The 25,928-nt window shown below is 40.8% G+C and overlaps 2 protein-coding genes across 3 annotated transcripts in view; both read right to left on the bottom strand.

Annotated features, from left to right (window-relative positions):
• Positions 1-23,506, bottom strand: part of LOC134138138 (kinesin-like protein KIF28P) — a 34,051-nt gene extending 10,545 nt beyond the window's left edge. Inside the window, exons 1-16 of the mRNA XM_062571386.1 lie at positions 23,453-23,506; positions 20,693-20,881; positions 20,127-20,330; positions 17,344-17,379; positions 14,406-14,630; positions 12,177-12,331; positions 11,508-11,619; positions 10,344-10,411; positions 8,959-9,101; positions 7,508-7,629; positions 6,908-6,982; positions 5,809-5,899; positions 5,008-5,062; positions 4,510-4,633; positions 2,670-2,814; positions 380-498 (exon numbers count right to left, since the gene is read on the bottom strand). Of these exons, the coding sequence (XP_062427370.1) occupies positions 380-498; positions 2,670-2,814; positions 4,510-4,633; positions 5,008-5,062; positions 5,809-5,899; positions 6,908-6,982; positions 7,508-7,629; positions 8,959-9,101; positions 10,344-10,411; positions 11,508-11,619; positions 12,177-12,331; positions 14,406-14,630; positions 17,344-17,379; positions 20,127-20,330; positions 20,693-20,881; positions 23,453-23,506 (1,917 nt within the window). The remainder of the gene's footprint in view (positions 1-379; positions 499-2,669; positions 2,815-4,509; positions 4,634-5,007; positions 5,063-5,808; positions 5,900-6,907; positions 6,983-7,507; positions 7,630-8,958; positions 9,102-10,343; positions 10,412-11,507; positions 11,620-12,176; positions 12,332-14,405; positions 14,631-17,343; positions 17,380-20,126; positions 20,331-20,692; positions 20,882-23,452) is intronic.
• The window catches only part of AHCTF1 (AT-hook containing transcription factor 1), a 55,655-nt gene continuing 52,596 nt past the window's right edge, over positions 22,870-25,928 (bottom strand). For both annotated transcript variants that reach the window (XM_062572107.1, XM_062572106.1), the window contains exon 36: positions 22,870-25,111. In XM_062572107.1, the coding sequence (XP_062428091.1) occupies positions 24,919-25,111 (193 nt within the window). In that variant the 3' untranslated portion in view covers positions 22,870-24,918. The remainder of the gene's footprint in view (positions 25,112-25,928) is intronic.

Raw genomic sequence — 25,928 nt, 5'->3', positions numbered from 1 at the left:
GTTCTTATCTTATAGAATGACCGCGAAAAAGAATTCTCTCTTCTAGGACTTTTCATCCTTCCTCTAAAACACTTAGGCAGATTCTGTTTGCCTATTTTTACAGAGCAACTGCCTGATACACTGCCTGCAATCTGTACTCCCAAATTCTGTTTGCTGAGACACTCTTAAAGAGGAAGAGCTGCACAAAAGGGGGAGTGTTCACACCGCGTTTCCTCTTCCGCCTGTCAGGAGATGAGGAAGGCTGGGAGAAGCACGAGGAATGGAGCAACTGCAAGGGCAACACTACTGGGAAAAAGACTTCTCCATTTGTTTTTATTCATGTTCAGAAACTTACTAACCAAGTTTAACCTGCGGAAGTTGGGGGAGAAGTATCACCTACCTTCTTCAGCTCCTCACTCATCTGATTTACTTCAGCTACCAGTGGCATGAGCTTGATATAATCATGGAACACAGCAAGGACGCTGGGGTCTGCTCTGCTGTCCTTACTGCCGGCAGCACCTGCTAGAAACCCTGCGTTATAGGGTGAACAGAGGGAGAAACGGCAGTCTAACTTCTGGGTAGTTTTAAGCAGTTGCCTTTGGACTGTCAAAGGCCCATGCCACCTTCCTCCTACTAACCGGCTTTGAAATAGCCGCCTTGCCAGCCTACACGACCACGTCGTTTCCACGAGGCGCTGTGGGAGCAGGAGCAGCGCAGAGCTGCATAGTTGGTGTCCAACCTGCACACGTCGCACGACACCCGCGAGCAAGGGGAACAGCCACAGCTGAAACGCACGCTCCGCTCACAACAACCTGGGTTGGCCTTTTCCAACGCTGGATTGATTAGTTGCTCGTATTAGAAAGTAACTGGACTTCAGAAAATAGCTTCTGTCCTGCATAATGAGTGAAGAGTTTTTTCCCAAACTACTACAGGATTCAGTTGACCTCAGAGTTTGCTACAGCACTGTCAGTGCTGCTTAGAACCGAATTTCACCATTCAGTCATTAATTCTATGGGGTTTTTTCTTTGTCTGTTTTAAGGAATTCAGATTGAAAAATGCAGATTTTAAATATAAACAATTGAGTATATTTGAAGAACCGGCTCAGCTTGTTCTGAAGAATTACAGCATTTAGTTATGCAGTTGAGGATCAGTCACAATTTTCCCCTGTCATGGTGATGTTAATGTGCAGATCTATTTTTTTAGAGCATCATTAGCTGTTAGTTTTTCTTAGAAAGTTGGAGAATGTGTGCCTGGATGTCATGACAGTTCGTTACATGGCAGTGCTCAGGCTTGCAGGAGCGATGACAGTGCTACTGAGTCTTAGGCATCTAAGTCAAGTCCTCGGAGAACCACCTGCGTGCCCTCATCCACCCCCAGGGACTGCGGTAAGGAAGGAAAGCCTCTAATCACAGGAGCTCAAACACAACTCAGTCAAAGGCCTGAAGTCAGGGGTGCGATTACGCTAATAGCTCTCCAATGCTATATAATTACTGCACGTTTCTATAGAAATGAAGCAATTTGAAAAAGGAAACGTAAGAGCCATCTGGAAACTTGAAACCACCTGGCAGATTAGTACATGATTAAAAAAGCAACACACACAAGCCCAGACCCTCCAAGAAGGATAAGCAACTGAATGCAGAAGACCTACAGCAAATATTCTCAAGACCTTTGGACTGTCACAAACTAAACCTTTCACTCTCTGGACTGAATGGATTAAAATGGACAGTACAGAAGTGAACTACAAAACCCTGCTTTTAAGGAAAGCCCTGGAGGGTAGCATTTCCCCAACATATAATGAAAAATTATAAGAAGATGAAAAAATGGGAGGAAAAAAGAAACAAATGTTAGAAAAGCAATGGGAAGGTTTTGGATGGCAGCAAAAAAATACATATAATTATATTTTATACCACTATTACCTAATATGATCACATTAATAAAATTGCTATAGATAGCTGCTAGAGGGACAATGAAACAAAGGGAAAGCATATTTGGGTACAAATATGGTAATTCTGCCCACCAGAGACTTCTCTGAGAAAAAATATCCAGACAATAAAACATGCAGTGACACACTGTACTGTCCATGTGTACTTCTCAGCCTGCAGTCTCGTATGACCTTCTCGTTTGGAGTGTTTATGTATTATTAAAAGTAATCTGATGTCGTTTTTCAAATGTAGCTTGTAACTACTGCTCCTTTTTTTAAAAAATAAAACAAGCAATTCTAATATTAAGGGAAAACCAAGTGAAATCTTGGTAAGAATTTGGTCTGTTTGAAATAAAATCTGAAACAATTTTCCAGGATCTCAGCTGTCAGTTGGCTCATTCTGAGGCATACTGCAAACCCACATTTTACTGTTTGTGAATGCAACACTGCAAATAACCCCACATAAGTACCAGTTTTGAGAAAAGCCACTGGTTTCATGAAACAATATGTAAATTCATTCAATAAGTTCCCCAAACTGATACCCATTGTCTCTTTCTATAGTATGCATCAGGTAGGCAAGATGCAATTTGTCGTGATTCAGGCTGCTTTCTCCTAAGGCACCGCACGGCCTCCAGCCCACTGCAGGAACAACATGCTAACCACAAAGGGAAAACACAGCTTGGGATGCCGCCTGCAAATGATCCAGGGTGTGATGAAACATCAGCCATCACTGAAGAACGTTACCCAGCGCGCAAACAGTGATGCTTACCAAGTTTATCCACGCTCAAGCCTTCCGCTGCTGCCAACTCTGACTGAAAGAAATCATAATCGTATCTGCTCATGTCCTCGTCTGTTCGTTCTGCAGGTGGCCCAACGTACAGGAAAGCACTGTTCGATCCCAAAATAACACGATCCTGAAGGATTAAGCAAAGGATGCTGCTAAATTCATGCAAGTGACAGGTCAAGTGTCACCTGAGAGTGACACTGAGAGTTACTGAGAGTAGTAAAGTACTTGCAAACTCTTCTTGAGTGGGTAAAGTTGCAAAGAGAAGTGATTATGGAGTGAACTTGAGAGACGGAAAGGACCTGTGTGCTCCCACGGGCAAGGAGGGAGTCAACCTAGGATAACAGAAACCCACCACAGAGCAGCAACAGCTGAAAGACTTAAAAATCACTGCTGCCATTAACATGGCAACCAAAGTTAAGGGAAGTTGATCACCATATCAGATTCGCACCATTTCTCAAGACGAAAAATCTGTTAAATACCAGACTATAAAAGCAAATGTACTGACCCAGAGTAACGATCCATCTATCCCAGTATCTATCTGGTTTCCATCTATCTCATCACCCTCTGTGACACTGGTCCTCAGAGACAGAGTCCCAACAAGGAATATTTGTACCAGACAAACTACAGAGCTGCTTTGTTTCTAGGAAGTCTTCCTGGTGCCCAGAGTAATTTTATACTCGATTGCCCTTAACAGATTTATCTTCCATGAAAGAAGAGATATTATCTCCCTTTACAAAGCAAAATAGTAACTCAAGAGACTACAGCGTCGTCTGGCAAGAAAGGCTGATTAACCAGCCCTTTCGTTTGTGATGAATACGGACCCTGATGAGATTCCTCTGACGTTTGGTCTGTCACATTCACATACCACAGACTCGCACATACTACTGTGGTCTGACCAGATAAAAACAGAACCAACTACTTAATGGTCCTCGTACAAGAGAGGCATGGAGTTTATCCACATCTCTGTTAGAAATCTGTCTGAGGCTGAGAAAATACCTTGAACCTGGCGGTGTATTTTTAACCAAGATGGGAACCCATTTAAAATACGTCCCCCTTTGAGACGGGGCCCTGCCCAGGCCACACCGGCAGGGTGGCCTCTGTTCGCCTGGTCCTCTGCCTTTTCCCAAAGGAGAGGCTGTCAGAAAAGAGCAAAAGAGCTTTTAAGCTCAAACCCCGGGTTTCCCTGGACAGACACTTCCAGAGAGCTTTGCTGGTTATGTGCGAGGTAGGAGGCAGGTCTGCAGGAAGGGTCTGTCCCAGGAGGGGCGGCCCCCCTCTGCCCGCAGCAGCCCCGCGGGCCGGCTCCTGCCCGCACGCCTCCCTCGTGCTCCAGCGACTCCGGTGCTGCAGCTGGGGCTGCGCGACCCCGCGCCGGCCACCCTGGCTCGGCCACAGCAGGCTCCTGGCTCTGCTCCCCACCTCGCGCCCACGGCGGGAGCACCCCGGCTCCCCGGGAAGGGGCTGCTTGGCTACCCCTGGTCCCACCCGATGCTGCTGGGGCATCGAAACTCCTCCTTGCTCTGACAGGTCACCCTGATCCGACGCACAGTTACCTGTGTTTTCCCCAAAACACCCTGTGTTCAGCAAGATATCTGCCTTTTTAAGGCTGCGTGCACAGTCCCCTCTACTAGACTACGCTGTTTCTTTAAAGTTACAAGATTTTTATATAAAATTCACCTTCCCTACATCTAAGATCTTGCCTCAGGATCAGGACTCGGTGAGCAGGAATCATTCTACTTTTTTTTTTCCTTTATCCTCAGAGTGTTTTGTTTTCTGAATTTTTGTTTCCACCTTGAGCTTTATGCCCCCAGAAAACACTCACCAAGTGCTGCAGCTTTGTTTTCCCGGTGATGGGTACACCATTCACAGTGACTTTGCACTTATCTCCTGGTGTCAAGGTAACTTTGCCATCAGCATTTGTAAATGTTGCATGTTTGTCCAAAATGCTGAAAGATATAAATTTTCTTGTGATTCCTTTCTTGTGATTCACTTTTTCTTTTTTCTTTTTTTTTTTTTTTTTAATTGGAAAATCATCACAGAAAATGATACCGTAATTTGGAAGATAATAAATTGCCATTTAACTCCACACTTTTTACCATTACATAAATGGCAATTTCTAGAAACACAAGAAATTTATTAATTATCTTTTCTAGCTTGCTCCTAACCAGCCATCATAAAAAGTTCAAAATAACCGTAACCCATACTTATGCAGTGTAGTAAAATTCCTTGAACTAACTAACTAAACAGATAAATAGACAATCCAAACAACAAGAGAATCAAGAACACAGGTGTCTAGTTTCCCTTAAATCGAGGTACTTACCCTAAACCCCTTAGGATTATTGCATTTGAGGCAGATTGACCAACATCGCAAGAACCTAGGGAGGAATGAAGATTCCAGTATAGATTACATGTGCTTTAAACAACAACAACAGGTCTGTGATGATTAAGGTATTGCTTTCAGTCTTACCTTTTCTCTTCAGTTTGAAGAGCTTTGCTCAGCACAAACCTTTCATATCAGTGCTACAATTAAAAAAAGACTTTATACTAAATTATTGTATCTTTAGAGACAAGGCCCTGGATTTGCTCTATGCAACCACTGGTACTGTACACACAAATAATTACAGAGGCATCTGGGAGCCCCTAGGAATCCACCCGATCCATTACTGTCAAACAGATGGCAGAAAAAAAATCCAGTGTAAATCTCCCATGTGCAATAACATAGCAGATCTACAAACATCTGCATTTCTGTTAATGGCAGCTCCAGTCAGCTTGCAAAATAAAAGTTCATGTTGTCAAATCATTAGTTTTCTGGGGAAGAGGTGTCTTTAACATCTAATAAACCTGGATATTTCTTATTACTTATTTGTCTATTGTCTTTTAACATCTCGTGAGGTAGAAATGCTTCACAATGTGTAACTCTCCAGACTGCTCTGTTCTCAGACAAATGCAGCACAAGTTTATGGGGAGAAAAAGTAGGTAAGAGCTTAAGGGAAAATGAAGATAATCATGACTCAAATGTCTAAGTAACGTAGTACTACAGATCACTGCTATGTCAATGTTAAGACACAGAAAGTAGTATTTATATGTTGTATTCAGGACTTAAAAAACCAAAAAAATTTACCATCCTGAATGAAGTGCTTGACAACCCATGAAAGCTGGGGGTCTTCATTGATATTCAAGAGATAAGGAAATGTTTCCATCATCCGTCTCTCCTGAGCAGGAATTCAGAAATAAGGTATTTTAGTGGGATGCATTTGAAAGCCTGAAGTAACAGCTAGTAATATACACAGAGGTCTTTCTTTGTACAAGGAAAATAATCACCATAAAGCAATTTGTCAAAAAACATCCTCCAAAAAAATCTAAATGGCAAACACTCAACAAGTAGCTGCATTTTGATAAATGTACTCAGTCTCTAACTCCTGAAACACATCCTGTTTTGAGAAACACATAGGAACTCTGACCATGAAGTGAAAAAAACTCAGAGAAAAAGGCTTGGTTTAGTGTTTCTGTTACAATTACAGACCACACAACTTGGATGGTGTTAGCTCCCTGCCCCTTCCCCTTTAAGGAGATTATTAAAACGCATGTGTTCAAACACACAATTTTGCACATGAAACTCATTAAGTCTTGTAAGCTTTATGGTCTTTCATTGGTTCAGCTTTATTCCATGCAGAAAAATATTAAAGCAAAACAAAATAATTATTTTGGAATTATCCCCAGACATGCTTTCTGCAAAACAACCTGTATACGAGATTATAATGTATTATTTGTGCCCAGCAGCTTTGTCAGACTGGGATCCCAGGGAATGAGGCCCAGTACGAGCACTCAGAGACCTTGCTCCACACAACTAAGTCTACAACAAAGTACAACGTGCAGGAATAACAACACATGGGGCAGAAGTGACTGGAGGAAACAGGAAACTTTTCCTTGAACATCTTTATTTATGCAAGCTACCTATGCACAGAGGTAAATGCTTTTTAATATGCAAATCCACTATTAGTATAAAACAAATATGATAGTTGCAAACTTGGCATCCACTTGGCTCTTATCGTTTGGCAGTTACCCCCATGCAATGCAGTAGAAATGATTCTTGCAGAGAAACTGGAAGGAGAACAGCATATGGCCTTTCAGTGACGGTGTGCATTGCATGAGTTATTAATCCAGCCACCTCAGATGCCCTCTCTTCCACAGCAGCCCACCATTCACCCCATGGCACATACGTGTGCCAGCCTTCTGCTGACATACTTCGGCATGGCTAATTGATTCATATCAACACTGCCTGCTTTCACAAACACCTTCAAAATTAAAAGCAATGTTATTTTACAAGACAGCTGAAGAATATTTGTCCTGAACCTCAAGTTCCAGGGCGTTTATCTCATGGCAGATTTAAAAGTGAAAATCTTTGGTTCTTTCTGTCAAGAACACGGAAATGACATAAGCCTGCCTTGGCAGCTTGGTACATTCACTAGCATGTTTTATTTCAATAATAATTCCTTATAACTTATAATCACGAAATAAAAATCAAATAACTATAATGTACTTTGGTGGTAGAAATAGACAGAAAATTCTGCTATACAAGCCCATGAGATATTTGATATTATACTGCAGATCCTTAATACAGTACAATACAGGGCTGCATTATTGCCGGTTTACTCAAGCTTAAAACTCCCTGGAGAGTCTTGCCATGGCACTGTTGGCAGAAAAGTATGTGAGCAATGAATCTTAAAGACCACAAAAAAGGCTATAGTCATTAAAAGACCACAGATTAAAGCATCTGCAGTTGGTCAGCAGCTTGTGGCGTGCACTCCTGGATCGCTCACCTGAGCGGCTGCAGCGTACTGCTGCTCCCACTCCCCCCGGGCTTCCTCCAGCCGAGCCTCCCACGCCACCTGAGCGCTCTCAATCCACCGCTCGTTTTCAGCCAGCAAACACCGCTGCTCTTCTGAACAGAGAGACAGACACCTTCAACCAAGGTATGCACGTGCAAAATAGCAAAAGCCCTGTAAGACACAAGGACTGCCAGCAAGCGGGACCACGTGCTGGTAGATGTCCTGGCTCTTGCAGAGCGTGTTACCTACCTGCTACTCGTGGGGACTGTGTGGCACTCAGTGACATAAACCAACCCTGCCACTGAATAGCTGAAATATTTGTTACTGCAGTCGCCATGCAGAACTAAAAACAAAAACTGCCATCTTCCTTGTCTTCCCCTAACCAGGAGGTGATCACTGTAAAATACTCTGTCCTCAGAGTGTGTTCAAGAACCAACTCAAGTGAATTCTCTTTCAAGGAGTTTGCAAACTACTAACCAATTGCAAATGCCCCATCTCTTCCTTCAGCTCTGATGTTTGTCCACTCTCGTCTTTTCATAATATCCCTTACTTTTAAAGATGAAATATTATTCACTCCTCTCTACCTGCAGTGGCCTTACTTAGACTTTTGGAGGGCTTTTAATTTGAGCAAACCAAAAACACTCGATGAAGGATCTGACTTTGAGCAATTGGACGTGCCCACATCCATGCTGTGAAAGAGTATAGGGACTAATACTCACAGGCAACGTTAACTTTCTTTATAAAAAGTTTTTTAAAATAGTATCTGTTTTGATAATGTCTGAATAACTTTAAAAATCCCAAACCACAGTCTCTCAAGTGCTATTCCTGTATCTACAGAAACACAGCAACATTGTTAGGCTCACTAAATTAGCAGCAAATAAGCTAGTCAGTGGGGAGCCCACTGGTAAGGAAAGACCATCTGCTCATCCGAAAAAAGGTTCCCAGTTTTTTTGGTTCTTACATGGCTCATAGCAGAAGCAGATGGAGCCCTTATCTAGATAAGGGTGGTGTTTCACACCATGAGGATGCTCTTGCACATTTATCAGACTGAGCAGAGTTAATCTAGGTCTCCAGTGCTCTATACCTACATGAACTTGAGATTTTGAAATGCTTGGAACTGGCACACTGGGGTTAGCATTTTCTAAAGACTCTTTGATTATCTCTGATAAGAGGTACTATAGCAATGAAAAAATGTAAGTGGGAATTTTATGTGCAAATGCATATCGCCAAACACAAATGAGATAACCACTAGGCTTACTTCAGAGATTTTTCAAAATGCTCTCTGCCATCCATTTTGTAAAAAATTCTCTTGTGGACACGCTTTGGCTGCATTTCTTCCATACTTCTTCAGTGTTACAGACTACCAAAAGTCCTCCTGATAATGTTTTGGGAACTCAAGATCTACTTGTTATTTGTAGCTATATTTATGTTGAAATACATACGTGTTCCATCAGCTACTAATGTGCCTGCGTTCCCAAGCCCAGCCAGTCTGGACAGTAGGTGGTTATTTTCAGCCTTCAGTTCTCTTATAAGCTTCTCCGTGGGACTTGCATTTACCACTGCTTTGTTCCTGATCTTTTTTGTCCTTTTAAATATGAAAATACACAAAAACAAACAAAAAACCAAAAAAAGACAGTTACATGGACAATCCCAATACAGGACAAGATTTCCTGTCAAATGTGTTTTTTTTTCCTGCTTTAATTCTTTTTCTTGTTCAGAAATATTCCCCAGAGTTCTGAAACTTTACAAGTGAGAAGAAACCTCACTGCCACTTTGCTCCTGAGCTGAAAGCATCTAATGTCCTCTTTTGTACTGCTAACAGGAATCACAGCCTGGTTCACTTTTGCCCCTGCCATCTCGAGAAAATTACTCTCTTCTCCAGCTAACCCTGACTTACAGCAACATAGCCACAGCTGTTGCACCTCTAGAGTGTGGGACGATGTGGAATTGATACATAAAAAATGGACTTCCCCCATCCAGGAATGGGCATACCCCAAGCATGCTGAGAAATGCACTGCCTCCACACGGAGCTGGCTCAGAGTTGTAGAGTTTATTAGTCCAAGCTTCCCCAGCACTTCAGAGCAGTTCAGCTGTTTCCAGAACTGAACCGGTGCTGGGAACATTAACTCTTCCCTGGTGCTGCTAACTGCCAGGCAGCCGCGTCCACAACGTCACTTCGCTACGATCCACTTCTGGATAATGGACATTAACCGTCTGACTTCTCTTTAACTGGATCTGCTATAAGAGCATATGAATGCTGGATTCACAGCAAAAGCATCACTGAAAGGACTGCCCAGAGGCCAATTTTCCATCCTTAGCCTAAGAAAGGGAAAGAGGAGAACAAACAACAGGAGGGGGCAACTTCTAGCTCAGATCCCAATAGACTGAAAAAGGAGCAAGCAAGTTGGTCCTGAGCAAGGAATGGCTCTTTGTAGCACTATTACTGGGATCAGGAGTCAGAATTAACAAACTCCTTGGAGCAGGGATTATCTGCATTTTCTGCATTTCAACAGCGTCTAGTCAATGGGACCCCAATCTCTGGTTAGTTTTGGAGGTGCTGCATTACCAGCAGAGAGAGAGAAAGAAAGAAGCTGAATTAAGAAACACATACAAGGGACCATAATTCTCAGGAAAGAGTTACCTTTAGCTGTAGAAACATATGCAGTTGATGAATAAAGAATAAGCTCTTTCTGGGCTGTTTGCACCTATTCACACATTCACGCTTTCCTCATTCTGAGCTGCTGACATTTGGAGTTGGTATCTTTTGTTGTTTTTGACTGACTGCAATTTGCACAAATGCCAGAGAGAAAAAATTGTAAAAGTATACCTCTCAGCGTATCGTAAGGTTGACAAAGTTTCTTCATAACAGATGTCTGCTGGGCTTACAGCTGCAATCTGTAAACATATAAAAAATGTTAACTAACATCAGATTTTGAATGAGTTTTTTTAAAAAACGGATTAACATGGGAAAACATACTGCTAAGTCTTTAAACATAAAAGGACAAGCCTAGTGTTCTAGACAGTTAGCTATAAATAAACTAACTCTTTTCAAAACTTTTGCAAGAAATGAGAAGGAAGGATGAGAAGATACAGATGGTTTGTACAAAAATTAATAACAAGGAAGCTAGAATCCTGCTAACTCTGGCTTATCTTAGCCATCAACTCCAAAAATCCTCTCAAAATTACTTTGATGGTATTTGCACAAATAACAGCTGCAGAATTTGGCCTTGCATTTGTTCAACGCATCATTGATGAATTAAGAAAGTGTATTTGAAGAAACTCATGTAAGCTGTTTTAAGACTATTAACATTTAAAGTCAACATTGCCACACAGGCATGTGTTCTTTTCATATTTTTCACGTTTCTTTTAACGGCACTTTCTTTAAAAAATGCCTCTGCAAAGATGCTGGAGTGTATAGCTAATCTATCAGGGACAAAGAAAAGAGTCTGTGACAGTTTTGTTTTACCAAGGAATGCAACACCTGGTTGACAGCACAATCATAAAAATTAGAAATTATTTCATTTTGTAGTTTAGTTTTGTTACAAACATGTTTTTTATACAAAACAGGTTGCTATGAGATTTTTAGCTAACTATTTAGAATTTGCAGAGTACTCTTTCCAAAGAAACGATTTCTATACCTCTTTAAGGAGAGATGGATAGATTTTGTGCCAGATGTATTTCTATTCAAAAAAAAAAAAAAAAAAAAAAAAAAAAAAAAAAAAAAGCGCTGACCTTCTGAATAACATATTTGTTTTACTAGCGACAAGAAACTTTCCACAAGATAATAGCAGCAGAGGAGCCTTCAGAGTTGCCTATATTGTACTGCTAGAGAGCTCTGGGCAGTCCATTTTGACCAGCAAAAAAGCTCCCACCATTATGCTATATAGAAAACAATCTTAACTTTTAAATTGCATTTATTTTCACTGATGTTAGAACCATGCAATTCTATTTCAACAGAAAAGTTGGATAATAATTGTAAGAATCAATTTACCATAATTGTCCTGCTATTTCCGCCCAGAGCAGATTGCAGGAGTTTAGTAAGAACCGAGTCTCTGTATGGAATATGCAATACTTTCTTTCCAGTAGCTACATCAGCCAGAGCACTAAGGAGAAAAAAGGGGTTTAGTGAAAAGAGGTAAGCAATGCAAGTATAATTATCAGGAGCAAATTTACAAAGAGAGGAAAAAAAGTCATACTTTCACAACCGTTACCAGATTAACTACTTCAGTGTATTCATTACGATAACAAAAAATTTCCTTCCTACAACACCTAAAAAATTTACTGTCAAGATTTAAAAAAAATGAAATAACTGTTTGTAATGGCTCAGTGCAAGAGCTTCAGAAAAGCCAAGATTTGTCAGTTATACTCAGCAAAAACCCTGTAAAGCTGCCCAACTTATTGATAATTTGAAAAATGAACAGGCAGTCCAAATAGTCATAGGGTAAGAAGCCATGAGGGGGGGAAAAAATCACTATTTTATGTTTCTGCATGCTTAGGTACATCTTAGGCATGCAGTGAAGCTTCATTCATTAAATAATTTTATTAACCACAGAACAAAGAAGATCTGAACTCAGGGAAGATTGTTTCTTTTTTTATTTTTATATTTTTAATTCACAGAACTTTGCTTTTTACTTTATAGAAAGGGATTTTTTAAAAATACCTGATGACATTTCCTAATGTGGTTAAACTTAGATTAACACGGGTTCCTTCCTTCAATCTGTCTTTTTCAGATCCTGAGGATTTTTGCCTTTCACTTCCTGCCAAGTCCACCAGGTTTATAATTGACTCTTTAGTGATTGCTTCATCTAGAAAAATCTGCAAAATATGGTATCAACATAAGGAAAGATTATCAAATCAATAGTTCTGATATTAAGATATAGAAAACGATAATCTCCACAGAAACTCAAGGAAATATGTTGCAATATATACTGTTATTAAAACATTTTATATATGAATATATTTAATACGAAGACCACTAAGGTGTACCCAACAATGAATGAACTTCTGTCTCGCTGAATTAAGCAAAACACTTCAGAAGACTAAAGAACAGGGAGTGAATTTAATTCGAGATACGAAGCTGTATCTTCATATTGAAGGACCTTGCTGAGTGAGGATGATGAGCAGCACTCACAGGCAAGGCAGACAGCTCAGGAGCAGTTTGACTTCAAGTGAAATAAACATCATTACGCTGATTCTCAAAAAACGTAGCAAACATGAAGACTGTTGATAGAGAAGCCCATAGCAATGGTTCTCCATCTCTACAGGATCTGCCTTCCCCCTGCCCCTGGCCAGGATTTTGACTTTGGTAACTCTAAACTCCTCTTGAAGCATTAGGCAGGTGCAGAGAGCTCTCCCCTTCTTGCCCCACGTGGCTTTGGTGAACGCTGCCGTGGCTCACCCAGCGACATCCGCAGTGCTTCGACGCCGAGTTAAAGTTAGGAGGGTAGGACAAGGAACCGCCTCCATGCGAACTGAAATGCCCATTTCAGTGAGCCCTGCTTGGATACCGTGGAGACGTCTTTCAGGCAGGCCCACCACCACCATTTTGTGCTCCTCTCAATCCCTCAGCTTGCTGCTCCTTCTCTCAGGCCACTCTTGGGGTTTACCTTCTCTCCAGGTTGCTGTCTCTCTCCAAGCAATATCGTTCACTCCCTGACTCACAGGAAAAGAGAGTATGGAAATGGCTTTGGCTCCATAGCTCCCACAAATGCAAACATAATACTTATGAGGTAAATAGGACATCTCACGTCTGTTCTCTTGCTGGACGTGCCTGGTACCGGCTCTGCCTGTCATGGGGCCAAGCCACTGTCAGAGCTGTCTATCGAGGCAGGAGTGGGAAGCTGAGCTTGATTTTAGTGCGCAGATGGGACTTTAACATCTGGGCCAGCCTGATCCTCCTCCTCTTCAACCAGCTCCACCATGAGTTTATCCTGAATACATTATTCTATAGACGGCTTGGTCACAGGTGATTTCAACACAAACTATTGTTGATGTATCAGTTTATCAAGGGAAAAAATTCGGGAGATGGAGAGTGAGGTCCATCTTTCAGAGCAGTGAGGAGCAGTCTCCACTGGCACTTTCACAGTACAACTGCTGTGATATGATCAAACTACTGTGTCAGTGGCATCGCTGCAGTTGCTCAGTACCCACTACCTGGTTGTGGGCACACACAGCTCCTCAAGCTCTGCAACAACGAGGAGAGCATTGCTCCATCATGTTTCCACAGCTTCCTTCCTAGCAGGATTCAGGTCCAAATTATCCTCTCTGGTCCCATCTTCTCACCAATCCACTGCAAAGCTGACCTGCTGGCCTTCCTTTGGAAGGAGTCAGGGAGATACCAGAGAAAGCCACAGACACATACATATACTGTGCTAAATTAGCACATGGTCAAGCTTGCCAGCTACAGGGCTGCTTGTTACATTCAGGCCAGGATTTAAGCATAATGCTAATATGTAAATAGAAGCTACCAAGAATAAAGAGTGACTGCAGCTTACTAGTGATAGATTTTCAAAGACCACGAGTAATATTTAGAAAATGCATTTAGGATCTTAAAGACAGGGTTAATCTGCAGACAGGCACTGTGTTTTAGGATGTCACTGCCTTCGGTGTCACCACTCAGAGGGCAGCAGTGGTGAGCAGTGTGCCAATCACTTAAGCTGGCACAGCTGACTGCAACCAAGGGATGAAAATTTTCTCTTCTGCTGGCTCTACTAGAGGCTCTAGTATGCAATGGTGGTCCTGATCACTTCAGACCATAGGTAAAACAGGCCCACCCTGAATTTGTGTCTGCGTAAACTTCAACAAATCCATTTTATGCTGTTTCTAACAGGCCCAATTAATTAACAGTACTGAACAGTTATACTGAATAGGGGAAACAGTGCCTTCATACCTGTTTGAATCGGACCGTGATGACCATGTGAGATCGACTGCTGGTAGCATTCATGGTGGTTCTAGCTGTTGTTCTCATCTTATTCCCTTGTTCCATTAACCTCTCAATTTGTGCATAATTATCACAAGGCACCAGCCTCAGACCATCGACATAAAAACCTTGTTGCTGGTCTTCTCTAATCTTGAGCCCACCAGGCTTCTTTGTTTTAGAGAGTAAGTCTGTTACCTACAGAGAGAGATTTACAGTCAAATTTTTTTACTAAAATAAGTAAAACCTGTTACACTTGAGTACAAAAACATTAAGACAAACTATTGAATGGCAGCCGCTGGTTGTTCTGGCTTTACCTCTTTAGACACTCTTACTCCCACACAGTTCCATTTTCCAGGTAAATTTAAACTACATTAAAAGCCCACATCTATAAACTAAAGACATTTGGAAAATTCAGCATTAAAGCATTATTTCCTGCTGCTTCTGTTACTGTCATGAAAGTGCATGCACTTTAACTTTTAATCTACTACACCTTTCCAATTATCTATAATTTATAGTAGGATACTGCCTTCTATCCTGTACCCCCAAATAGTTCATGATGACAAAGATGCAATAGCTTCATTTAAAAATGTAAACAACAAGAAAATCTGTTTTCTTGACCTTGGTGAAAATAGAGAATAGGGCAAACAGAAATGAAATATAGGACTTTCAAGTATGCAGAAAAGGAAATATGCCTACTGTGAAAGAAGTCTGTCAGGAGAGTATATCCAGTGGTCTGCTTCTAGTCTCTGTGAACACAAGACAGTTCCTCCCTCCCCCATTTTTACTACTCATCTCACACTCAAGACACTTTCAATCCTTTATCTCCCTGCTTCCTTCACATCAAAGTTGAAAAACACTATACATTTTAACAACTCTTTCTACTACATGAGATGAGAAGTTATTCTGTGAGCTGATAAAACTAATGAAGTCTGTTTTCTTGTATATTCATTTTTTCCTCATGCCTTCTTCATCAAATTTGACTGAAATTGGCCACATGGCTCAAAAGTAACAAGGAGGAAGGTATGGAGAATGCAACTCATGAACAAGCAGCAAAAATGTGTAAACCTTAGAAAGAAAGCTAAAAATTTGGTCCTGTGAGGCATATACCATCTTCAAGCCACTGCTTAAGAGAAACAAATTACCCATTTTCAATTAGCAATATGTCCTATATCAACCATCACAAAGAACTGAAAAAAAAAAAAAAAGAGCAATCATAATAAGTCAAAAAGTGTAATATAGAATGGGGAAAGCACTGCCTAGAATGAAAGAGCTTGGCCAAAAGGATGGCAGGACAATCGTGTCATGCTGTTGACAGATGATGGTAGTGAAGAAGAAAGGAGGTCTCCCATTCAACCTACCACCAGGTTTAGCTGCCTGGGTCCCTCTTGATCCACTCATAGCCCAGCTGTATTATTTATCCACCACTGTACAGATAAAACATAAGCCCTCTGTATGACGATTTAGGTGAAAAACAACACTACTTCAGGAGCCTACTTCTGGCCTGAGGTCTTCCAAATTTAATTCCCTGTCTCACTCTAGATTCATAGACTCATAGACTCAGTAAGGTTGGAAGGGACCTCTGGAGATCATCTAGTCCAACCTCCCTGCTCAGCAGGGTCACCTACAGCATGTTAGACAGGGTTGCATCCAGGCGGGCCTTGAATGTCTCCAGAGAAGGAGACTCCACAACCTCCGTTGGCAACCTGTTCCAGGGCTCTGTCACTCTCACAGTGAAGAAATTCCCCCTCACGGTCAGGCGGAACTTCCTGTGCTTCAATTTCTGCCCATTGCCTCTTGTCCTGTCTCACGGGGTAACTGAAAAGAGTTTGTCCCCGTCCCCTTGACACCCTCCCTTCAGGTACTTGTACACATTGATAAGATCCACCCTCAGGCTTCTCTTCCCCAGGCTGAAGAGGCCCAGCTCTCGCAGCTGCTCCTCATAGGGCAGATGCTCCAGCCCTCTGATCATCCTCCTAGCCCTACGCTGGACTCTCTCCAGTAGCTTCATGTCTCTCTTGTACTGGGGAGCCCAGAACCGGACACAGTACTGCAGATGTGGCCTCACCAGGGCTGAGTAGAGGGTCAGGATCACCTCCCTCCACCTGCTGGCAACACTCTTCCCAATGCAGCCCAGGAGACCATTGGCCGTCTTGGCCACAAGGGCACATTGCTGGCTCATGGTCAGCTTGTCATCCACCAGCACTCCCAGGTCCTTCTCTGCAGAGCTGCTCTCCAGCCGGTCAGCTCCCAGCTTGTCCTGGTGCCTAGGGTTATTTTTCCCTAGGTGCAGGACTCTGCACTTGCCCTTCTTGAACCTCATGAGGTTCCTCTCTGCCCAGCTCTCCAGCCTGTCCAGGTCTCTCTGAATGGCAGCACAGCCCTCAGGTGTGCCAGCCACTTCTCCCAGCTTGGTATCATCAGCCAGCTTGCTAAGGATGCACTCTGTCCCTTCATCCAGGTCACTGATACAATTTATGAACTTGAACAGACTTTTGGTACCAGACTGTCATTTAGCTCAACCAGCAAAAACATGCTGTTAGGTCCATCACTTCAGACCCACTTCAGACAGCATGGCTGGAAGAGCCATTTTAAGAGAATGTAAAGGCTGATTATCACATTACTGCATAGGATCCAGAAGCAGCAAGCAGCAAGTTAGAGAACTGTACCATCAGGCAGTTGCTTTTCCTGCGATAAGGTTAATATTTTGAAAAGGGAAGAGAGAGAAAGGATGGAAATACTTCAAATGTTGCAGCAGCACATGGCTGCCAGAACTAGGAGGGGAAAGATCCTTGGGATGCTGGCCCACATGTGCACACACATTCTTGTACAAGAAGTTAAAGCAAAAAAGAATTAAATGTACAAGAAAACATTAAGATTTGATAATATTGAAATAAAGCAAAACCATTACCTGTTCATTATAAATTTCCAGCATACTGAAAGCAATCTGTAAAGACAATAAATAAGTATAAGATAAATGTATTTGAAAAAAAAAACCCAAACTTTTAATGGAGGGTCATTTCATTCTAAAAATAATGCAGGTTACATGGATCAAAACATTCTTTTATCCCAAACTACAAAATAAATTGAATTCAAGCAATTACTTACTAGACCCATATCATTTCATCACAACCCTTTTTCCCAGTGTTTCTTTAATCTACTCTTATGTCCAAAATCCTTATCACTGCCTAGGTAGACTCATTACAAGATGTATTTCAATAAATCATTTTAATTGTATCAAGAGATATTAAGAATTTATAAATACCTACATAGCACTGTAGAAAATCCCGGAAGTACAAACGTTAATTTTTGATGGCACTATTAACTAGCAGAGTGGCCCAGCCAGTGAGTCAAGGCCGTTTTAATACAGAAAAAGCCAATGTTTCCACTAGTGATTTCTGAATGAATGGCTGCACGCATATACTACCTATGTAGGGGAAGGTGGATGTAGGAGCATCTAGTTCATTAATGTTATGATATCAAAGACCCTGTCAGTCAGGTCAGGAAATAAGAAGTAAAGGGGAAATTGATAAACGAAATGCCCAGAGACACGAACCTGACAAGCAAGCGGTAACCAGATGGTAACAAAGACCAAAACCCTTCAGCCACTAAATGAGGGGACCTTGCTCGGGAGGAAGAAACATGATGAATATGAGTCTTCTGGATATTTGAGGAGGACTTGTGCAAAACTTATCAAGGAACATTCAAGGAAAAAGTCAAAGATGGGAAAAAGCAGAAGACTGAAGAGAAACAGGGGGTAGAGGGGAGAGAGACAGGAGGATGGATAAAAGGGGCCAGTTGCATGCAAAGAGCCACCAGTCAGCACGTGTGTTGGACCGAGCCTGCACCAGGTCACTGCAGTCTACCGCGCTCATCAAATCCTTAACCATCTTTCCATGGAATCCCACTCTTCAGCACCGCAGGCGACAGCAGCCCCGTGTCTGCCGTGCCAGTGCTGGGAGCAATGGAGGGTCTCAGTGGCAGCAGCTGGTGGGACTACATGCACAGAGCCCTGGTGCCAGGGGTGCCAGCAACTGGGGTCCTGCAAATTGGGGCCCAGGGCTGAATTAAGATCCAGCAGCTCTAGTCAGACACCGTGTGATAGTGGCCCACGCTTGTAGTGCCAGCAACCAGAGTGAGTGTCTGCCAGCAGCTGGAGTGGAAACCACAGGCCACCAGGCCCAAGCGTCTAGGGCACCTGCAAGCAGGGGGAACAGTGTGTTTATATCTTTGCATCCCAATGCATGTGGGTGTGTTTGGGTAATTCACCAGTAAATTTGAATGTGGGCTAGCTGCTGCTGAGGAGGAGGAAAACCTGCCTCCAGAAAGAGATGAAGGGCTCAGTGCCCTGCCATGGATAGCAGGCAGGCTGGGAGCCCATGCAATGGAAGGTGTGTGTGTGTGTGTGTGTGTGTGTGTGTGTGTGTGTGTGTGTGCGTGCACGCCCGTGTGTGTATACAGCTGTTTGCTAGCGAGCATCAAGCTGGACAAGCTGGCAAGTAGGAGGAGACCACATACCGGGAAGCCCAGAGTCAGGGCATGGATAGAAGATGGACTTAAAGGCCATGCTGATATTCAAGGGACCTGCAAATGTGCGCACATGGGTGAATCTAGAGAGTGAGGCGCATGTGTTTGCATGGATGAACTTCAATTCTGATCGGCTGGAGAGGACGAAGAGGCCTGGGCTGTCTCTGCTTGCTAAAGCAGTGCCCTGTTGGTGATGGCCTGTGTAGCCAGCCACATTAATGTCCTCTGCGCACGTGTATATGCATGTATCTCCAGCGTATGTGTTCAGCCTTGCTACGGGACAAACCGGCAAGGAGGAAAGTAGCAGCCACGTCCATGGGCACGAGGTAGAGAAAACTCTGGGTCTCCAGGTGCACTAGGCTGAGCACCAGTGGTTAGGAAGGAGGAACTAGTTAGGGAAAACAAGGTGTTCTTTCTTAAGGGCAGTAACACAAGAATAAATCACAAGCAGTATTCAGTAATCCGGTTGACATTTTAGCAGACAGCAGGCACTCCTGTATACCCTGAGGGAAACTCAGCACTTACTGTGATGCTCAGATCTGTGAAGTGCCCATGTTACTTGTACGCAAGTTATCTGGACTACAAGCAGAGAAGCACGCTGATAAAATGGGAGCATCCAGCAGCTACAGAAGTTCTACTGCAAAGCTAAAAACATTTTTCCTATTGCATGCAAGAAGTATGACAATCTAAAACCCTTTAAAAGGCGTAAAGAAAAAGTTTTCTTTACTAAAGGGCTGGAAAGATTTTCTCATAAATACTCTGTGGAAGGCAGAGGTTAGGAAGCCTAACCGAGATTGCAGATCAGCTCAGTTTACAGTAGGTAACCATGCAAAGACTGATCCTTTTTTGTTAAAAAAAAAAAAAAAAAAAAAAAAAAAAAAAACTAAAACCAATAAAAGCTTAGTATTCATGTCAAGGATCAATTACACTGGGGCAGATGGAAATTCATATTTTGATCTGTAAATCTAGCTGATTTACACCAACTTTTATGGAACACTATTTTCTTTGAAGAATGCACTGTGGTTTGTGCAGTCATTGTTCTGTAGCGTCACAATTTCTGTTTTTGCTAATCTGAAAATTTAGAATTAACAAAGTCTTTAACATTTCTATTTGAAAGTACAGTCTGGAGAGATCTTGGTAACAAATGAGAATTAGTGCTAATCCCACCTGGTATTGCTTGTTCTTTTCCTGATTCTGAATAGCTTTGAAGAGCTCTTCACACACAACTGGAACTATGCCTCTGTTTGCACCATATCCGATCATGGAATAGCTCTTTCCTGAGCCGGTCTGACCATAAGCTACGAGAGTGGCATTGTAACCTTGCCAGGCATTCTCCAGCACTCCTTCACCAAAATCACGAAAGACCTCTCTCTAAAAATAACCAAATACATGCGGATAGATATGTCACCTTGTAGCAGATGGACAAGCAAATACATTAACGTTGCTGTCTAGTAGGAGTGTCCCCAGTAAACATCTAAATGAAGAATAAAGATTTACAACACACTTGAGATATTGAGAGTTCCAGGGTGAAAGAAGAAATGTAAATAAACTCCAGGCGATGTTTCAAACCAGTTAAACACATTATTGAAAGTCCTTTGCATTCCGCTTAGGGGAATGTTAATAACTAAATATACACAAACTATTGTTGTGTATGTTATTTATATAAACTGACTGTTTTACTATTTTGTATTAGCTAAAACTGCTTTTAATTAGCTCTTTGAATAAAGTCTTACCTGGCCTGCATAATTGTTGGATCCTGCTGAAACGAGCATACCATTTGTGTCCTTTAGAAAGCCACTATGAGACCAATACGCCAGATCGAAAGTAAAGGTTTTCATGTGCCCTGGATTCCTAGGATCATATATGCTTGTGCTGTTGGAGTTCATAGAAATCACACACTTACTTCCTGCATCCTTCTCCCTCTGTATTAAAATTACAATTGCAGTGTCAAAAGGCAACAGTCAATCATTCGCTAAAAATGCACATTAGTCTGTATTTAAACTAAAGCCAACAGCTGTGTACCATCAACTCAGTTCTTGAACCCTGCCAGATAAACACGCTCTCAAGGAGTAAGTGATCCAAATGAACTGCTTGATTAGTAACCGACCTTGCATTTTCCCCCCTGCCTTATAAAAACTGTATTGGCCACCCACATAGCAAAGTACATTGGAAAATGCATTTTTCTGTAAGAACAGCTTTAATTCAAAATGAACAATAGTACATTTCTCTCCAAGCACAGCAAAGAGACCCATTATCTTGACTCCTTTGGTGAAAAAAAGCATTCAGTTCAGTAACCGGAGGTTTTGCACAGAAGATAAAAGGTACAAACAAAATGAGAAATAAATGCTATCTTGTTACTTCATAGTGTTTTCAGATTGGCCTAGACTAACAGGTTACAAACACTGCCAACTCTTGATCAACTACAGATTTGCTCCTGGCTGTAGTTTGTCTTTTCCACAAATAAGGAAACAAAGCCTGTAAAACAACTATTGAGTTATTTCTGATTAGTTAAACTGCAATTGATGAAAGAGTGGCAAAAAACATGCATTGCTCTTACTATCTTGACAATTCTGAGAGTAGTCTTACGCATGGGAACATCTGATAGCAGATTAAATGACTTTGTTATTTGTGGCCTTATTCACACACTGGGCACGTAGGAAATACAGCAAATAAACCAAAGTCAATATTAATCGATTAATATTTTAAAACCATTAAAAATAAAATGGATTTGGATTTTGTCATTCTTGGCTTCTATACCTTTGAAGAAAAAAAAAATCCTTACAAATTTTTGTGTCAATTATCTGAGATAACTCAGGGAAACACTTTTACTGAAACATTTGTTGCCTTGACCAATTGCCTTTTAATTATGGCCCTTAACCTTAGTAACGTTCATTCTTTCATGAATCTCTCTTCCTAGTATGGTTCCTAGAAATAAATTCTGCCATTATGCATATTAGTTATTCCATTTTCTGAAAGGCGAGACTGTACTATCCCAAAGCAACTCATGTTCCACTGAAATTTCCTTTTGAGAAGCCCCAGCCCCTTCTGTTTTGGCCCCAGCTGCACAGTTGTTATCATTTAGTTTCAGCCTTTATCAGTCACTGACATCCAGTCTAAACAGATGCACCAAAACATTCTAGAGAAATCGCCCAGGTCTTCTCAAGCAGCTCTGCAGAAAAAAACCAGAATTCCTCTATTTAGTGATGAATTGCACTGAGTAGTTCCTGGGAAATTTTGATCTGGCTCCTAAAAAAAAGTCTCTTATGCTGTCTTGAGAGGGAGAGGGAGATTTGTTTCTATGTTTCTCTGTACACGTACACCCTTCTGGATACTTTACCATAATAATTAATATATCACCCCTCTTTCTTTCATAGCCCCCTTGTGTCTTCTTTGGCACCATGAATATTAATATTGTTGTCTTCTCTGATGCACCCGCAGCCACCTGCAATTTTGTATGAAGACTCCTAGCACGCTCAGCCACCCACCCCCGATGCATTTTTTAACCTTTAAAAAGGCAGTCTCCTTCCCTGTTCATCCTCTTTGTTAAAAAGCACTGCCAACACACTGGATCTTTCTCACCCTAAAATGATCTTTTCCGCACTTCCCTTTGCATACCTGGAACCAAGCTATACAGAGTAAAATAAGTAAAATCAATTTTCTCCACTTCCTTATAAAACCACCCTCGAGCTGCCATCTTCACTGTTGGCTAGCACTCAGCTTCTTTCCTATTTTCAAGCTCTAACACAGAATTTCCCAAACCCTGTTTTTTCCCCCATTTCCTTCTGTCTCTCAACTTTCTTAAATCCCATTCCATGCTACACATTATGCTTATACTCCCATTCTTCTTAAAATCCACCTGGGGGAACCTGGTAAGCATCTAAAAACAGCACATCGAATATAAATAGCCGAGTAAAAGAGAGGAAAACATTTTAATATAACTGGATTAAAACTCCTTTAAAATAAAAGTTATTGGACGATTACAATCCTTTAGGAAGTTATTAAATATCTAACGCCTTTCTTTAAAATATATATTAGTACTACTTTCTTTTTTCTTTTAGAAGCACTGCTGCAAATAGTTCAGCTAAGCTGGCTACAAAATAAAAAGACTGAGTGACTTCAAACGATCAGTAAGTTGGCAGAAGTGTTTTCATTTGTTCTAAGTAGTTTTCATACAAAAAATATAGTCAGAATAAACAACAAATGTGTTAAAACCTTGTTAAGCAATCTTCACTAGCATTGCATTCTGTCAATTCTACTTAATCAAGAATCTCAGCAATTTATACTTTAGTGCACTACACAGAACACATATTGAGGTTTGACTTTTTTCAGTGCTAAAGTTTACTTTTTTACCTCATATTCAGAGCTATTCACAGCATCTTTGTACAATTCGCATTTAAAAATATGGCTGAAAATTCCTCCCTCCTTCCTCTTTGAACATATTTACATTTTTGTAAGATTCAAATACAAAATACTCAGAGTAAATAATTACTAACCTGACTGAAAGGTCTCACTCGAACTGCCACTTTCACACTGTCAACATTTGGCATTTTCTTTTTCTAAATTTTCATTTAGTCATGAATATTCCCAAGAAGAAAAACAATAAAGTGCATGCAACTACTTCTCTAGAACTCCCTGTTTTGAGATAGAAAAGTCATGGCCACAGAAGAAACTTTGTTTGCAAGCTTAGTCCATTATTAACGCATTCATTCATTATGTTCAAGGGTATTAGTTACCCCATAAATTATTTCTTAAAGTAATTGTAGTAGCTTTTACTAATTGAAAAGTTTAATGTCAGGTTCCACCATTTTGTATTCTTCAAAGTTGCATCCATATATAAATTAACATACATAAAATACGCCATTAATTGTGTAAAAGACTGCACATCAAAATAGTACTTCCATGTTTGCTTTTAAAAGAATAGTCTTCTGCATTTATTTTTACAAATTGAAACTTTATAGGGATATTTACTCCATAACCCAAGATTAATAATGAATAATTATTCAAAAATATGGTTTGTAACTAAGATTTCTGTACATTTTTTGTACCTTTCTCAGACTAAGTTAGCTTTATCATCAGGTTTTTGGTGCTGTGATATGCAGGCTTCAAATATTGCAAAATATGTTTACAGACAACAATTCATTATTTCAATTATAGTAGTATTCCTATTAATCTAAATATATGAAAATATTTTGAAACTTGAGCCAAAATTATGTGGGCAATATCCCTTCAAATATGATATACTACTGTAAGCATCAAACCCTCTATATAGTTAGGTTTCTGCTGATAAATTAAAAAGAAAATGAAACATCTGAGGTGTGATCTAGTTTTATAAACTCAAGAGCAGCTTTCCCAAAGTTTAAGACAAATACAAAAAAATATTGCACAGCTTAAAATACAATTGTTTACATTCTGACTTCAATACAGTACAACTTAACCATGAATATAAGGAATTATCAGCTGTATTGTGAGCCCAATTATTTGTGCCAGAAGGTCAAACATCATTTATAAAATTTAAACAACTAACACGTTTTAAATGTTTACTTATTACAGTATTTCTAAGCAAACTTTTGAAAAGCTTTTGGCCTCACTTTTGAGGGTCAGCAACTCTTGCAAACCAACATTAAAATTTCTTTGAGTGATACAGGTAATTCAACCCATTATTCCCTCAAAAAGCTATCAGACAGTAAGCATAGTGAAGTATACATTTTTATTCAACATTCCTAAAATAAGCTGTATTTACATATTATATAAATGTATGAAGTCTTAATATAAAATAGAAAACTGCATTGACTGAGGAAATCACACTCCATATGGAGTTACTTATTGAAGACCATTTGTTTATGAAATTTTACAATAATTTATAAAAATCTCTTCCAAATTAGATGATTTTTTTTAAACTAATCCACACAATTTTGATGACTTTACAAACAGTGGTGTACATTACAAACTTAAAAAACAGTTATAGCATCTTCCGGCGCACAACTGGCTTTGGAAAATTAGACAGTCTTTTTTTGTTCTTTCGTAGAGTCTTTTCTGCCGCATCTGTGGTTTCTTTCTGTTTACTTTTTGTTCCATCCACTGGACTTCCAAAAGGAGAAATGAATTTAATCTCCACTGGTGGAGGTGACCAAGAACCTTCTTTTCTTGTAGTTCTGTAAGAACATGGAAAGTACTAAATTGATTACCAACAATATTTATCAGAGAAAATTAGTAGTATTAAAAAAAAAAAATCAATTCCCAAGAATGTTATTTATGGGCTTTTTTGTGTATCACATCAAGACAGAAAGTTACACAAATAAGCCTACTTTTGTTTTCATCTCTTATCAGACCATCTCAATTATTCTCAGTGCTTATTCACAAAAACCTGCAGAGTCCCCCAAGCTTTTAAGAAGCAAATGTCTGCAAAAAGTAGTTTTTTAGAACTAACCAAAAGTCATGTCCAAGAAAAGAACTTTTCTTTACTTGTTGCCTGTCCCTCTCTTTCTGTAAATAAGGAACTAAAGATTGTAAGTGTAGTTTCGTAAGATGCGATAAATAATCTAAGAGTACACTACAATTTAAAAGAGGAGTGACCTCCTACCCTTTCCTCCTACCTCTTCATCTATTTCCATTAGAAAACTAACTCTTAACATGAAAAAAGTTTGTCAGATCAGCAAAGATGATTAGACTGGCTTGTAAGAAGTGACAGTAGACTCATAGAATCAGTAAGGTTGGAAAGGACCTCTGGAGATCATCTAGTCCAACCTCCCTGCTCAGCAGGGTCACCTACAGCATGTTAGACAGGGATGCATCCAGGCGGGCCTCGAATGTCTCCAGAGAAGGAGACTCCACAACCTCCCTGGGCAACCTGGTCCAGTGCTCTGTCACCTTCACAGTGAAGAAATCCCCCCTCACATTCAGGTGGAACTTCCTGTGCTTCAATTTCTGCCTATTGCCTCTTGTCCTTTCACACGGGACAACTGAAAAGAG

This window comes from Rhea pennata, chromosome 3 (assembly GCF_028389875.1).
Source record: "Rhea pennata isolate bPtePen1 chromosome 3, bPtePen1.pri, whole genome shotgun sequence".
NCBI lineage: Eukaryota > Metazoa > Chordata > Aves > Rheiformes > Rheidae > Rhea > Rhea pennata.
Note: the sequence above shows the minus strand (reverse complement) of the source record. Positions and strands in the feature narration are given on the sequence as shown.